The 16312-nt window shown below is 40.4% G+C and overlaps 3 protein-coding genes across 7 annotated transcripts in view; 2 read left to right on the top strand and 1 right to left on the bottom strand.

The window, feature by feature from the left end:
• Positions 1-2330, top strand: part of pkma (pyruvate kinase M1/2a) — a 19522-nt gene extending 17192 nt beyond the window's left edge. For 2 of the 3 annotated variants that reach the window (XM_057348341.1, XM_057348339.1), the window contains exons 9-11: positions 109-275; positions 1185-1366; positions 1516-2330. In XM_057348341.1, the coding sequence (XP_057204324.1) occupies positions 109-275; positions 1185-1366; positions 1516-1622 (456 nt within the window). In that variant the 3' untranslated portion in view covers positions 1623-2330. Of the gene's footprint in view, positions 1-108; positions 276-644; positions 812-1184; positions 1367-1515 lie in introns of all 3 variants that reach the window. The other variant, XM_057348340.1, reaches the window with a different exon arrangement.
• A 120-nt stretch (positions 2331-2450) lies between these two features.
• On the bottom strand, positions 2451-9010 carry dhdh.2 (dihydrodiol dehydrogenase, tandem duplicate 2). The gene is made up of 7 exons (XM_057348346.1): positions 8516-9010; positions 7842-7953; positions 7068-7231; positions 6685-6937; positions 6455-6579; positions 5961-6111; positions 2451-3998 (listed from the first exon to the last, which is right to left on the bottom strand). The coding sequence occupies exons 1-7, from the start codon at positions 8603-8605 to the stop codon at positions 3889-3891; spliced, it is 1005 nt and encodes a 334-aa protein (XP_057204329.1). The 5' UTR covers positions 8606-9010; the 3' UTR covers positions 2451-3888.
• Positions 9011-10305: 1295 nt separating this feature from the next.
• Positions 10306-16267, top strand: ugt5f1 (UDP glucuronosyltransferase 5 family, polypeptide F1). Of its 3 annotated transcripts, XM_057348344.1 has the most exons (3): positions 10352-10411; positions 11315-11544; positions 12046-16264. In XM_057348344.1, the coding sequence occupies exon 3, from the start codon at positions 12074-12076 to the stop codon at positions 13649-13651; it is 1578 nt and encodes a 525-aa protein (XP_057204327.1). In that variant the 5' UTR covers positions 10352-10411; positions 11315-11544; positions 12046-12073; the 3' UTR covers positions 13652-16264. The 3 variants fall into 3 exon arrangements, with proteins under 3 accessions (XP_057204326.1, XP_057204327.1, XP_057204325.1); XM_057348343.1 differs by lacking the exon at positions 11315-11544 and having other exon boundaries at positions 10306-10411; positions 12046-16262; XM_057348342.1 differs by lacking the exon at positions 11315-11544 and having other exon boundaries at positions 10358-10411; positions 12050-16267.
• Positions 16268-16312: the final 45 nt, after the last annotated feature.

Here is a 16312-nt window from a genome sequence, read left to right as displayed (position 1 = left end):
CTCTCTCTCTCTCTCTCTCTCTCTCTCTCTCTCTCTCTCTCTCCCTCTCCCCCTCTCTCTCCCTCTCTCTTTCTCTGTCCTGGTTGTATCGTGTGCTGGTTACATCAGATTGCTCGTGAAGCAGAGGCGGCCATGTTCCACCGGCAGGTGTTTGAGGACCTGCGGCGCTGTACACCCCCCTCTACCGACCCCGCCGAGGCCATCGCCATCGGTGCCGTGGAGGCCTCCTTTAAATGCATGGCCTCTGCGTTAATAGTCCTCACTGGGTCCGGCAGGTAGGCAGGTGGAATGGAGATGATGTGGAATACCAAACGTCAGGGATCAGGGAGAGTAGGGACAGAAGACTTGACGAGAGAGAGAGAGAGAGAGACATGGCACACGGCTCGTGTTTATGAGTGTCACCTGTGAGATAAACACAATGCTTCAAGAAAACATGTAAAGTGAGTATGATACTTTTGGGTAATAATGAAATGCTGACATCTCAGCAGACGTTTAAAAAACGGTGGACGAGTACAGGGCAGGACTAGTGCACATGTCTCTATATTTCTCTCTCTCCGTCTGTGTCTGTGTGTGTATGGTTGTTGGTGTGATTGTGTATAACCCTCCCTCCCTCCCTCCCTCCCTTCACCGGCCGGCGCTGTCAGATTGCCCGTGAGGCAGAGGCAGCCACGTTCCACAGACAGCTGTTTGAGGAGCTGAGACGCTCCACCCTCATGACCCGGGACCCGTCAGACGCTGTCGCTGTGGGCGCCGTCGAGGCTTCCTTCAAGTGCTGCGCCAGCGCCATTATTGTGCTCACCAAAACCGGCAGGTAAGAGGGGGAACACCGCTGTCACAGGTAAGAGGGGAGGGGTTCCTGCTGAAAATATCTTTGACAGTGATTATAAGATGATGTTTTGTGATGTTAGTTTGGTCCCCCTCTTCCCCTGAATGACTGTCGAGCGTGTTTGTGTGTGAGGAGAGCTAGCAGTATAGACTAAGTTTCAATATTAGTCTATTTACTTTTTCTTGATCGTGTAAATAGAAATCACATGATGGTCAGCTCAGAAACTAATGCAGTACAAATGATTAGAACGTCTGTCAGACAGTACGCGGTGTTTATTGCAAACCTTCTGTAGACTTTAGAACGTTCCGCAGATCAGCTTGTTTCCATTCACACACTTCTGTTCTGTCTGCTGACTCAGGTCTGCTCATCTGATCTCACGGTACCGGCCCCGCGCCCCAATCATAGCTGTGACCCGTAATGGGCAGACCGCACGGCAGGCTCACCTGTACCGCGGCATCTTCCCCGTACTCTACAACGAACAGTCTAATGACGTCTGGGCCGAGGACGTGGACCTGCGTGTTAACTTCGCAATGGACGTCGGTAAGAGAAAGAGAGAGTCGATGTGTTGTTGGATGAATGATGAATTTAGACCACACGTGGAGATGTTTTGTGTTGATTGAATGGAATCTTATTGTATATTCAAGTGTAAAAGTTCTGTCAGGTTGACTGTGTGCTCGTGTGTTTCTCAGGCAAGGCTCGTGGATTCTTCAAGCCCGGGGATGTGGTCATTGTTCTGACCGGCTGGCGTCCGGGTTCCGGTTACACCAACACCATGCGTGTTGTTCCAGTGCAGTAAACATCACACTCCTTCGCTGTTCCTCCTCACTTCATTCCTCCCGTCACTCCAGCAGGCCCACCGGACCACCATCTCAAAGAGCATCATCACTTCAGTTCTGTGTGCTTATTTCTTATTCATCCACAGATGTGTTACTAACATGCACTGAATGTCACGTTTTAGGTTTGAGGCAGAGGAGGAGAAAGATGTGACCACACTGTACTGACTGATTTATCCACCGGTCAAATGCTCTTTAGAGATGGCTCCTCACGTGCAACACTAGTTTATGTGCCGTCACTCTGCCTGCGGTTTGTTTTGCACTGTGTTCACACTCCCAAACCATGTTACATGTGTTTTATTTTACTGTGATGTGTGTCAGTCAGACAGGGAAACCAACGCGCTATAAACAATATAAATATATATATTTTTGGCTAACCTTAGAGAAATGATGACACCCACACTTTTCATTTGTGTTGAAGAGGAACAGGAGAATAGTTCCAGATCAGATCAGTGTAGGAAAATAAGAAGTGAGGTGAATGTTGATGCTGCAGAAACGTCACATTCCTCCCGTCATGTCGCTCGTGTGTTTATTTTGTTATGTGTGTGTTTAAGTCTTCCTGCTTTGTGTCGCTAGGGATCAAGATGTTATTATAAATCTAAGAGTAACTGTAGTATCATTCTGAAGTGTTGTTATTCAAGACTGAATTAATAAAGGAGACAAGCACTTAACCTGACTGCACGTTTTTCATTTCACGTTACAACATAAACATGAACGTCTGAACACACTTGAATTTAACTTTACTTTAACATAGTTCTTACTTTGTATATAAGCTTCATGAGTTACATACTTTTTTCTATTTTCCTTCTATTAAATATCTGCGCCATTAAATCTGATTTCTAACATTAAGAGTTTCACTTGCTTAGTGAGATTCTCTTTAATCTGTGGCTGAAGAAGAGTCCTGCGTGCCGTTCAGGCAAAGATTTTACACATGACTGTCCCCGTAAGCTCTTAAAATGAAACACTGATTTATTTACATGACCATTAACAGCTAAATAAGAATGTTGTGGATATACACAGCAACAGTGCGATATATATAGTGTAGGTGTTTACTTGGTACTTTGCCAAAATTGAAATTTTCCCTCAATGACTCCTTCAGAGGATGCCCAGAAATTTGCACATAGATCAGAATTAAATCAGAGAAAAACTCAGATTTATTCCAAAGTGGTCCATTTATCACACTGTTGTATAAACACAGTAAAATTAAAACCGTCAGGTCATGATCTTTTATAAATCTGAAGATGCTACTTCAGCTCAATCATTCACATGATATAGATGTTTATTAACAGTTTAAACAGGACTGTCGGTACACGATCCGGGATGCCTGCACGATCCGTTCTGCGCATGCGCATAATGACGTAGTAAACAACGTCACGGTTTCCCTACGCTATTGGTATCAAGCATGCGATGAAACGCTTGACGGCCAGACGGCACAACTGGCGGCATATTTTTGTAGGCTACATTGTGTTTTTCATTTAACAGTTCATGGCGGGTCTATTTTGATGTTTTAAAATGTAGCTTACGCTATGCATTACGATGTGTTTACGTGGTTGCCAATCCAAAATAATAAAGGAGTTGTTACATGAACATACACGATTTTGGTTACATGTGGAATAAAGTCTGATTCTTGAGAGTCTGTCACTGCAAACATTCAGTTTCCTCCATACTCCCCTTTGCGATTCATTGCTGCATGGCATTAGGCCTACTTAACTTGCCGTGTTTCGATCTGAGGTCAGTAGTATTGTCAAAGACGGTTTTTATTAAAAGCTGCTAATATTAGTTAACTTTAAATCGACTCATTTTGTATTAGTATGGGTCTATATATAGGCTAATATATCTATCTATATAATCTAAATGAGGAATAATCCCTTCAATGGTGTTTAGAGAACACAATAAGGAACATAATATGCATTTCTGCCTAGACTATCTGCACTTACATGAAGAAAGAACTACAAACAAGTCTGGGGAAACGTTACAGAGTATTTCAACGCATAGTGTGCACACAGAAGTGACATGAGACCAGAGGTGGACAGTAGTGAAAGTCGCGGTACAAAGGTGCTCAAGCGTGGAACAGATCGTGCAGTGTCGTCGCTAAACAGAATTATCTACTACGTCATTATGCGCATGCGGGGTCGGATCGTGCAGGCATCCCGGAGCGTGTACCGACAGGACACCTGAATGTTGTGTCAAACACCAGCTATCAGGATGCGTGTGAGCGACAGCTAAAGCTCATTGGTTGTCCTGACTGTAGACCACGCCCACCTGCCTCCGGGCTTCATCCATGATCTCGGCCAGCAGAGCGGAGTCTGCGTGAGACATGCGTGAGCTCTCCTTCAAACCTGCAACACATTCACAAAACACAATAAACGGAGACTGAAGAAGATTAAATCATCTTAATCCCAGCACGAGGGAGAATATCTCATGAAAATCAGTCGTCTTTCATTTTAAAAATGACAGTAAAATAAGAATATATAAAAAGACATGGTAATTTTTTCATGACAAATTGAGCATTTAGAGCAGGCTGCTGTTACTGTATATTACAAAACTACAGACATTTTAAAGTAGATTCCAGTTGTTCTTTCTAAATGTACTGTATGCTTGTTTAATGAACAATTATGTCCGGATTGAATGATGATAATTTTTCTATTACAGTAAAGAGAATAGGTTGTGGATGGAAAATGTACTTGCTGTAACATATGTAATGCATAAAAACAAAACAGTCCTAAAACATTCGTCATTGTATGTAAATTCTTCCATTATTTAGGAATAAATTGTGACTCAGACATGTTTCTGTAAGATTCTCTCTTGTACTGTTACACCAAAGTGCCATCTCGTGGTTGGTTTAAAACTGCAGATGAAGGTTTTTTGTGCTTAGAACAGAGACACAATATACTACAACCAGGGGAGCAATGCAGAGAAAAAAAGACGAAAAAGACACAAAAGAGAAATGCTGCGTAACAATTAGCATACTATCCGTCCTAAATTGTATTCGAAAATATAATTTGTATGTCCAAATCGTAGTGTGTTGAAAAGAATATTCCCGGATGGTCTACTACTTCCGGTAGAAATTCGATGTCCAATTCAATTCAACTTTATTTATATAGCGCTTTTGACAATGTGCATTGTTCCGGGTTCGATTTTCTTGTTTTTCTTGTTTTTTTCGCATCCGTCAAGCATTTTGAGTGGCCTTTTTTTTAACAATTCAGAGACACCGTACAAACGAGAGCCTAATACGAAAAAACGCATTTCGGACTGTATGTGCAAAGACCTTAACGGCGAATATTACCCACAACTCACCGCGAGTAGGCGGAGCTTAGTGACGCTCCAATGCATTAATACAATTAAATAACTGATGCGTCACTAAATTAATAAATATAACTATAGAGTTGACATTACATATGAAACAATGAATGAATAAATACTTAAATGGAAAGAAGAGCTGTATTTTGATGTGTGTGACAGTTTCCAGTTAGTATGTCCCAGTGAGTGGGTATAGTCTTGCTACACTCTATCCAGTTAAATCATTGGTGATACAGCGTTTTAGAGTGGATGTTGTAGACCTCTGTGTGTTTTGAGACTATTCATCATTTATTTTGGGAGTGTCCTAAGACACAAATGTGCTGGACTTGTGGAATCTGATATTTTGCTTAAATGTTTTTCATTGGAGGATGATATTGATTTGATGTTTATATTTCATTTTATTATTATAAATGCCCGTTTTCATATTCATAAAGTTAAATGGTGAGAAAAGATACCCAACTTTCAGCATTTTAAAAACGAAGTTAAAGCATATTTGGAAACAAAAACATTTAAAGCAAGGAAAACTATAAAGCTATTTAATAAATGCAAGCGTTTTATGTAAAAGGCCTTTCAGTTTAAGTTTTTTTTATTTTATTTTTTGTCTTTTTTTGAGGCCCCCCACTTGACTAGGTTTATGTACTCTTATTTGTATAATACTGTTCAAATTGTTCTGCAAAACGTTTTGCTACACACTAAAATGTATATACTTTTTCATAACAAAAACAGAACATACTTTTAGTGCATAGTATAAGTGGGCGAATTGGGACGCAGCAAAATAAAAAAAGGAAAGAGAAAAAAAAACAAGACCTTTAAATTATTCAAAAAGATTGAAAGATAAACATAAGTTAACAGTTGTCAAAGCTGTTCTGACTAGTTTGAACGATCAAAAACTGCAGATGAAGTGTTTATTCACATTATCAAAAGTTTTCATCGCTGGGGTCTTTTGTATTTTGCTGAAGTTGTATAAAAGCACATAGTGATTCAATTCATCACATCTTCACCTTCCAGTAAACACTGTCGGACCTCCTCGGCCTCATAGCGCATGCCTGTGCTGTTGATGAAGTTCAGAGGCAGAGCGGGTTCAGGAACGGGATACTGAGTCTCCACACCGTTGACCATCAGAGACGTCGGACACCACATATGAGCGGGAATCTGATTCAAAACAACAACACAATCTATTACAACATACATGTCATGTTTACACTCATAAACCCCAAATGTTTACATCCACACAAATGACTGTAGTCATTAATTTAACTTTAACAGCTGTGTAAGTCACACACGAATGAAATTACAGCGATGTACCTTTAAATATTTACATAACAGACGTTCAGACTTCTGAAAGAGGAGTTAGTTGGAATGAAAACCCATCTTAGATTTCTCAAACTCAGACGTGTCAGAGGTGTTTCGGTCTATTGCTTTCCGACTAATGGAAGGATTCAATAAACACAGACGCGGTAGACAAAACAGCCCATAATGCAGATACATGCGTCACCTTGACGGTGCCTTTAGTACCGGCGATGACGGCCTCGTTCTGAAGCTCTGCAGCGATCGTGCAGATACACACGGCCATTCTGTTTCCAGAGAACTTCAGTGTGACAATCATTCCTTCATCTACCCCTGAAACATATCACAAGAACACACGAGTCTTAAAACAACTCACGTCTGTTGGCCTTTAATCTCCTGACGTCGTTTTGGTCTCGGAGTGTTCGGTGAGTTCAGTACCTGTATCCAGACACACTCCAGTAGCTTGGACACCCTCGGGTTTTTCTCCGTTGTAAACCATCAACACAAACTGAAGGCAGTAGATGCCGATGTCGAGCAGAGCGCCTCCGCCCAGCTCTTTCTGCACAGAGCGAGCCGTCTGCATGATAGGAACGCCAAAGTCCGCCCGCACCATCTTCACCTCCCCGACCGCGCTCTGAGACAGCAGCCGACTGATCTCCAGCGACGCCGGAAAGAATCGAGTCCAAACCGCCTGCAGAAGAACAAATAATACACATGTTGAAGCGAAGTTGCCTCATCTAGAGAGCAGAACGTCTCTGAGACTGTGAAATCAAGCACCTCACGACATCTGCACACAATCTGAGACTCAATACGATGCTCACCTCCATGAGGAAGACGTTGTTCCGCTTCGCTGTGGCGATCAGCTCCTGAACTTCCCTCAGATTCATGGCCAGAGGTTTCTCACACAGCACGTTCTTCCCCAAGTTCATGAATAAAACACCCAGACGCAGATGATGAGGGTGAATGGCGCCCACGTACACCACGTCTGTGAAGAAGAGCACAGAAGCGCCATTACATCACATGACACGTGTCAGAACGCTTCCGTTACAATCAATATGATATCTCTTAACATTGTTTTATCACACACCTGACAGTACATTATGCAAATCTGTAGAGCCTCGTCATTATTTGTGATGGACATTTTTTTTAATGAACTGTAGTAAGGTCACCCTAGTCAAAAACATTCAAAACCTAAAGACATTGCTACAAGATTCATAATGAAAAGACTCTCAGAATTTGGAAACTAATTATAAAGCTAATGTAAGAAGAATTCAACCAAAAATCAATCGATCAACAAATAGACCATTTTGAAGACAAACTGTCCAATGGGACACTTGTGGTTCTTAATATGAATAATGTGAAATTATTATTTTTAGAAAACTTTCAGGATTTTAGAACTTGGTGATTTCATTGAACTGTCAGGGCACTAGCCAAACATTATTCTAATATAAAACAATTTCACGGTGACTAAAGAATCAATAAAAATCTTAAAATACAGTCAATATCAATTTCAACATCATTTTGTCCATGCACTTTGATTTTAATTTTAGAGACAGTATGGACTTGTGCTGTTCTGGGATCAGTTCACATCTCACCGATCTCTTGATCTTTGGCCAGAGCTTCATAGCTGCCGTGCACGCGCGGGATGTCATGCGTCCGCGCGAACTCCTGCGCGCGCTTCAGGTCACGCGCGGCCACAGCAACCACCTGTCGTTTGTCAAATAAAATGATTTTAATGAAACATCCATCATTATGTATACTTTTATTTCGATATATACTATTTCCAATAGAAAAAAATAAAGATATTGTGTCTGTGTTACTTAAAAGGAGGTGATTTTTTCCCGGTGCATTACTGGCGTGACAGATCACGTGCTTGGTAAAACTTCCTGATGTCTACATGTCTAAATAAACCAATACATGCACATTTCTGCAGAATGCATCAAAGATTGTTTTACATATGCAAAGCACTGAATGTCTGTCAGTGGGTTAAAACCTCTATTCAGAGTGTTATAACAGCGCGCGCATGTTAACCCATTTTCTGCACTTGCAGCACTTTACAATACAAAGCTCACCATGTGAATATATATATGATTTATAATATAAATCGTTTTATAATATACGTTTCATGATGAGATCAAAGAACTAGTTGAAATGTGAACTGAACATAACCTAATATCATACTTTGCAGAATAATGTCAAACTTTGATTTTTCCGAATAAGTTTTCTCTTTTAAGTTGTTCTTATTTGAGGTATGTTTATAGATGTTTACCTGATGATGTTCAGGTGACAGGGTCTTCAGAGCCACTGTAAAGTCATGACTGATTTTTCCTACGCTGCAGATTCCCCACCTGATCAACATGATGGCGTCTGTAAGTCCTGTGAGATCCGCCAGAGGGCGACAGACAGCGCAGCGGCGTCCTCCACTTGAGCAAGTAGATCTCAGTTGTTGCTAGAACGGATAAAGCCACAGCCAGAAGTGGTGCAAAATCTCACCATATAATTACAATAAATTACATTATCTAACGCCTACACCTACACCAACCCTAAATCTAACCTTAAAATAATAAAAAAATATTAATCAACTGTTTTCAGCGTGACAAAAATTATGCGGTATTGAAGTGCGCATGCCCAGTGGATGTAACTGTATCCCTTCTAGTCAAAACCGTAGATCTCGCTGCAATCCAAGGCTGCGTTCAGCCCCGACAAACCGTTGCAAAACGTTTTTTAAACGGAAACGGTGGTGCGGTTGAACACCCTGTTGTGATGACGCAAGAGTTGAACTATGGCAGCTGAGAAGGCCATTCTTTGTGTTCTTTTTGAATACTTTTCGGAGCCTGTTGAGATCGGAATAAATACGTGTTTAATACTGCAAAATACATCTCTTCTAATATCTTCAATTGTTGCGTATACCGAGCAGCAGGACACATTTAAACGACTTTACTTGGACCCATTGTGCATCTCTTTAACACCGCCACCGCGTGGGTTATACATGTTGCTGCTGATTGGGCTGACGTTCTTGACACGCCCACCAAACAAGAGAAAACGCATCTCAAACCGTGTTGCACACCGTTGCAAACCGTTTCCAGGAAACGTGTCGTTCAACCCGGAAACCGTAGCAAAACGTTGCGCACCGGTTTGAGCTTGAACATGCCCCAGGTTTCCATTACCCTTAAAAATGCGCAAATTGAAATAGCACATTGAAAATACGCCCAATGGAAACACGTCAATTTCGAAAAATCTCCCATGTATCGCAAAAGATATGAGGTGTTTTTTCAGGCAATACGATAAAGGCCTATTTCGCAAAACTGCAATGGAAATACGTTTTGTATTATTATTAGTTTTCATTTAAATTTATGATTTACGTTTTTTTTCTTGTATGTGTATTATGTTTACAGATGTATTGTTATACATTATATTGAAATGCATCCCTTGTAGGCTACTATTTTCAATATAAATGTTTATAATAATAAAAAACCCGTTTTGTCGTATTTACAATTCACGTGACGTATAAAAAAAGTCACATTTGGAAAGATAGAATGTGTTCACATTATATGATGGCTCAAATGCAGGAAAACGAGTGAGTGCAGTATGGAGATTTATTAGGAACAGTGAGGTCCTTTGAATCGGGACAGCCTTAAATCGCGCTGCTGTGACGCAATCGGTCTTAAAATGCAGCCTTCAAAAACGCAGTCCCCGAATTGGGACACAGCCATGGTTTAAGATGCGTTTTCTCTTGTTTGGTGGGTGTGTCATGAATGTCGGCCCAGCAACATGTGTATAACCCACGCGATATTAAAGAGACAGCTCGCATGGGTCCAAGTAAAGTTTACAAATGTGTCCGCTGCAGCTCGGTATACGCAACAATTGAAGATATTAGAAGACATGTATTTTGCAGTATTCAACACATTTATAACGATTTCATCAGGCTCCGAAAATTATTCAAAAATTACTCAAAGAATGGCCTTCTCAGCTGCCATAGTTCAACTCTTGTGTCCTGTCTAGTGACGACAACGTCTTTGACGTGGGCGTGGCTTCTGACGTCACACTTGGATGTGGGCGGGTTGATCTACTTGAAAAACTTGGGCACGTTATTGCATAATCATGAGCGCCCAACAAAAACAGAGCGACGCGTTTGATGAGCTCAACGCTGTTTTCTGTTCATCAGGTAAATTACTTTATTTGATCGTGTTTACATGAATAACAGATTTTACAAGTATAAGAGGATTACTTTGTGCTTGTCGGAATTCTTGAAACATTTAACGTAAATAATCTGCCATGTTGTTTGCGGTGCAACATTTGATTCAATTCGTGTTTGATCATTGATGTCGCGTGTTCAAATGTTCAGGACTGTACACACATGTGGCATCGCATGAAGAATGTTTTGAAAAGATAAACTCTTGACAAACAGGGCTGACACGTGCTTCCGCATGTACCACAGATACAGTTCTGAACTCTCTTTTGATTACTGGTCTGACGTGCTTGTCAGCCTCCATGAGAGAACAAATAAACAAACACAAATCACACACATTTATCGTGGTAAAAGTCTCTGCAAAAATACTATTATTCCCACATTGAGATGAGTATTTACACATTGCTACACAACAGAGGGAAATGTTTAGTTTATAATGTGCAAGGTTTTATGGGAAGGTTTGTTCTGATGTCCACATTAAACACCGTTGGTTGAAGACAAGCAGAGTTATTATAGTTTTGATTTTAGCTTTACTAATATTCAAAATTAGCTTTTATTTTTAGATTTTCAAGTTTTTGCAATTTTGGTATATGCTTTGTCATTTTATAATTTATTTTTTATGTTGCTAGCTATATAATATTAATTCATTTTTAGTTTAGTTTTATTCAGTTTTTGTTTATTATTATAATTATAGTGCTTTAAAACTTTCAGTTTATTTTTGAGGCAACAATAATTGTTATGTCAATATTTGATTTGATTTCAATGAAGGGAAAAAATGATCTTGTCTTCAAGGTTTTTTTTTGTTTACTAAAATTAAAACCTCGAAGACAAGATCATTTTTTAGGGTGTTGATCTTTAACAAACCTGTTTCTTTTACAGACGTGGGTTGTGTGGCAGGCTCGGGTGAACATGTTATCTCAGGATTGATCTTGCCTCGGTGATGTTTGTCATCAAATCATCGTTTGAGCGTTCAGTTACATCAGCACGAAGAGTCACGTCAGCTGTTTTAATGTTGAAGTGATTGTATTTAGTCATTAATGATGAATTTTACATCCAAAATGACCTTATTAAAAGGGGAAACTTGCTTTGAATGGACCGTGAAATACTAAGTAAGCAGGGACTAACGGTCTAGTGTTACTCTGTCTGTAGTTTTTGTTGTGTGTTTGCTTAAAAATATTAATAAATGAAGTTTGTCTCTTAAATCAAACTCAAACTTGCTGAAGTTGAGCAAGAACAGCGTGTTCTTTTTCTGTTAATAACTGTAAAGAAGAGACAGAAACGGAAGAGCGTTGAATGAATGATTCGCCTCCAGACCCTGTCAAAGATTTGAACATTTTAAACTCTCAAGATGTTCAGGATGAATCAAATAAATTGTGTATGTGTATAAAAACGAATTATTTGATTAAAATGTACATTTTTAGAAAACGCACAAGTAGGATCTGGTGGTGAAGATAAACAGTTATATACATACAGTTCAAACAGTATCCCAGCATGCACTTTGAGTGAGAGAATGACCCGAGTGTGCACAACTGTTCATATTATTTCTAGTTTAAGTCGTAATAAAGAATGTCTACACGGATGATGAATAAACCTCTGCTTCTTTATTTCAGAAAGATCTTATCCACGTCTCGTATAAGGATGGATTTTCTGTTTTTTGTCTTGAACTTCGTTCTAACGCTGACCCTCCCGGTGCATTGTGGGAAAATCCTGGTGTTTCCTCATGAAGGGAGTCACTGGATTAACATGAATGTTTTGATTGAGGAGCTTCATGCCAGAGGTCATCACATCACAGTGTTACGAGCGCTCGACAGCTGGTACATCGCTGAAGAATCCCCTCACTACGTCTCCATAACCCTTCCTGTTTTACTGGGCGGCGACGATGAATTCTACCACACTTTCATCTCTAAACAACTCCAGATTAGAAGACAGGGACACTCAGCGTGGACCAGATTCAAACTGGACATGTCTCTGAAGGACAAGTTTTCTGAAATGCACCAGAAGATCTGTGAACTGGTGATTTACATCATCGAGAAAGATCCCGCGTTGATCGACCGGCTCGAGAAGACCGGATACGACGTGATGTTGACCGATCCGGCAAACGGAGGAGGTGTCGTGCTCGCTCACTATCTTCATCTCCCTCTGGTGTTGAACGTACGCTGGACGGTTCACGGAGAGGCACATTTTGGAATGGCTCCATCTCCGCTGTCGTACGTTCCCTTCCCTCTGTCTCAGCTGACGGATCGCATGACCTTCATTCAGAGAACGTATAACCTGCTCTTCTACACCGTGCGGCTTTATCTTTACAAGCGTATCGTGGGCCCTCATTACAGAGCTCTGTGCGCACGCTATTTTCACCCTCATTTGGATTATTTTGAATTATTTCAAGCGGCTGACATTTGGCTGATGAGAGTGGATTTCGTTTTCGAGTTTCCGCGCCCGACCATGCCGAACATCATTTATGTCGGTGGTTTCCAGTGCAAGCCTGCCAAACGCCTTCCGGCGGATCTGGAGGATTTCGTCCAGACTTCTGGAGATCATGGAGTCATCGTCATGTCTTTGGGAACTCTGGTCGGGCAGCTGCCGCTCGACATCGCCGAAGAGATCGCGGCCGCTTTTGCTGAACTTCCACAGAAAGTGATTTTGAGATACACGGGAGAGCGGCCGTCCGCTCTGGCCAACAACACTTTACTGGTGAAGTGGTTTCCGCAGAACGACCTCCTGGGACATCCCAAGACTCGACTGTTCGTGTCCCATGGAGGCACTAATGGTATTTTTGAAGCCATTTACCACGGTGTTCCGATCGTGGGCTTACCGCTGGTGTTCGATCAAGATGACAATCTTTCTAAAATGAGATCTAGAGGAGTGGCCAAGGTCGTGGACATCGCCACCATAGACCGACGTTCATTTAAAGAGGCTTTACATGAGGTTCTTCGGGATCCGTCCTACAGGAGACGCATGCAGAAACTCTCCCAGCTCCATAGAGACACGCCATTAAAACCCCTGGAGAGCGCCATCTTCTGGACTGAGTTTGTCATGAGACACAAAGGTGCCGCTCACCTGCGCACCGAGGCGTATAAAATGCCCTGGTATTCATATTATAGTGTAGATGTTGTGGGCTTTCTAATGTGTGTTGTGTTATTGACAGTGTTTGTGGTGTTTAACATCATCAGGTGTTTATGCTGCAGGTGTGTCAAGAGAAAAAAGAAACAGGATTGAGTCTGAAACTTCACATTGTGTTACAGTGCATCTGATATGTGGTTTTCCTCTCATTTTTTACCTTGATTTTTTATTTACCACAGGAAAAAATACTGTAGAGTACTTTCATATTTGCTGTGGTAAACTGTAGTAAAATTCCTAGATACTATTGTTACTTTACTGTCGTAAATAAAGTGTATAATATGCGACAGTATACTACAATTCACTACGGTTTATCGATTTACTTTAATTAATATTACAGAAAAGTATATTACTATAATATACTACAGTATCTGTACGATTTACCACACTTCACTATGGCAACACTTAAGTATTTTTTCATGTGGGTTGGTTTTACTTGCGTCACCCAAAAATGAATATTCTGTCATCATTTACTCACCCTCAGGTAGTTTCAAACATGTATCAATTTCATTGTTCTGTTGAACACAGAGAAAGATATTTGGAAGAATGTAAATAATTTTCTAGTCTCGCTTAGACTGAAGGTCTGGAACTTATCACCTCTTTAAGGCCCGCCCAAGAGGCCATATGACTGACCGGTAAAGCAACCAATCACGTTTCGTGCCGCTTCGTGTTTAGAGGCGTGGAAATGTCCCCGCAGTAACAGACCGGTGTACATTCACCAACGTGTCAAAAGTTAACAGCAACAACAATGATTAAAAGTTTATGCCGTGAACCTCGCATACTTTTAAGAATGAAGCGTTTAGTATTGGACTCTTTTCTCTTTCTAGCTGAGTCCGCGTGTTCATTAAGTCAGGAGAGTAGATAGAATCAATTGTTGATTTATTAAGTCATATGAAGAAAGCATACAGAGCTCTGGGTTCAGCTGGCCCTGATTACACAATACTATGCAAGTGTCATGCTCAGGCGCTCTGAACTGCTTGCCTTTCCCTGTTCCCAGTATTTTTATACACAGACAGAAACATCTTCGGTTTGGGCGAGTTCTTCTGATAAGTCTGCTTGCATTGAAACCGCACTCAGTTTCGGTTGCAACAGTTCGTTCCTCCTTGCATGTTTCCTCTTATCTGCACACACACATGAACTTAAAACACAAGGGCGTAACGCCCACACTTGTTCCATACGTGATCATCATAAACACAAACCCCATTATACTAACTTTATTCCCTTGGTTATTTATATCAATGTTTTCCCTTATTATTACTCGCCTAATAATGCAAAACGTATTCATAAGCATAAAAGTATGTTAAAAAAGTATAACTCATTGAAATATACTCATCATTAGTCGATCGTGATGAATTCTTATTGCAACTGTTGTAAACACGACAACTTACTTCTTTGATCAGACGGCTTCGTGTTGTTTCCAAGCGGACCGTTAAAGAACGCGACACGCACGTCTCCCGGAAATCCTGTGAAATTCAACCAATCAGATGACAACTTCGAATGTGCTGAAGTGTTTCCAGAAAAGTGTGCCTTATGCATCAGACGTTTAGCCAACGGTCCGGGCGAAACTAGCAATATTAAGTTCTGGGACATCTTCCACTACCATAGTAGAAAAAAGTAGCTTATTTGTGGTTCTGTTGAACACAAAATGAGATATTTTGAAGAATGTAGGACAGCAAACAGTTCTGGGCACCTTTGACTACCATTTCGTTTTTCCTACTATGGTAGTCAACGATGTCCTGGAACTGAAATTTGCTAACATTCTTCCAAATATCTTTCTCTGTGTTAATCGGAACAAACTTGAGGGTGAGTAAACGATGACAGAATTTTCATTTTTGGGTGAACTGTCCCTTTAAAGTTCCAGGACTGCAATGTTTTGGTGAATAATGATCTTTGAATAAATCTTTCATGAATTATAAATGAATAGAAAAGTGGCATAATAATGAACTATTTTTTCATGAAATGTTAAAGATGTTTTAATTTTAAAGCAAATTTCTGCAACACCAGCATCATCGGTTGGAGATATGAAATAAACAGGAAGTCCCGCCCCCACACTGATGCCATTGGCTGAGCCAGTGTTTCAGTGTCAGGTCAGAGAACCACAGTGTTAACACTTAAATGCATTATTATATGTCTTGTTTTAAATATTTGTATCATATTATTAACATAAATCCTAAAGCACCACTCTAAAAACCTTGGATAGTATAAAAATAAAATTCACAGATAAAAAAACAAAAGCCAGTTTGATGTTAGAACACAATCAATGGTGAATCCTCTAGACTGGTCCTCAGTTCAAATTTACTCTTGGTTTTCTCATATTTGTCATTATGTTGATGTGTTTACATTCTGTGACAACAGTGAACATGTGTCCATCAATGCACTTACAATAAAAGTCTTTATGGTAAAGCAAAAATGTGAAGCTTTAACTAAAATGTGTTATTCTGTACCAAACTTGTGTTATTTAAACATGCAAGTGCCTAAATAAATTGCCAAATTGTAATTCCTTTTACTTGGTTAACTGTCAATCTCTGCTCTTTTTGTACACATCGTGTAAAGGTCATCGGGTTCACCGGCTCATGTGGCCATCGCTGGAGTTCAACATTTGGTTACAAGGTTAGTAAGTGATTCTGTAACACTAGTTTCATGGTAACGTGTGTATTATGTTTAAAACTTGTGCCCGATGTTTTAACATTTCCACTGACTTCCATTATAAGTCCATTTGCTTCCATAAAGCGAGAGGTGAGTTGAAACAGCATGTCAGTA

The sequence above is a fragment of the Triplophysa rosa genome, linkage group LG12 (genome assembly GCF_024868665.1).
Source record: "Triplophysa rosa linkage group LG12, Trosa_1v2, whole genome shotgun sequence".
Taxonomy (NCBI): domain Eukaryota; kingdom Metazoa; phylum Chordata; class Actinopteri; order Cypriniformes; family Nemacheilidae; genus Triplophysa; species Triplophysa rosa.
This window is presented reverse-complemented; position numbering and strand designations above follow the sequence as displayed.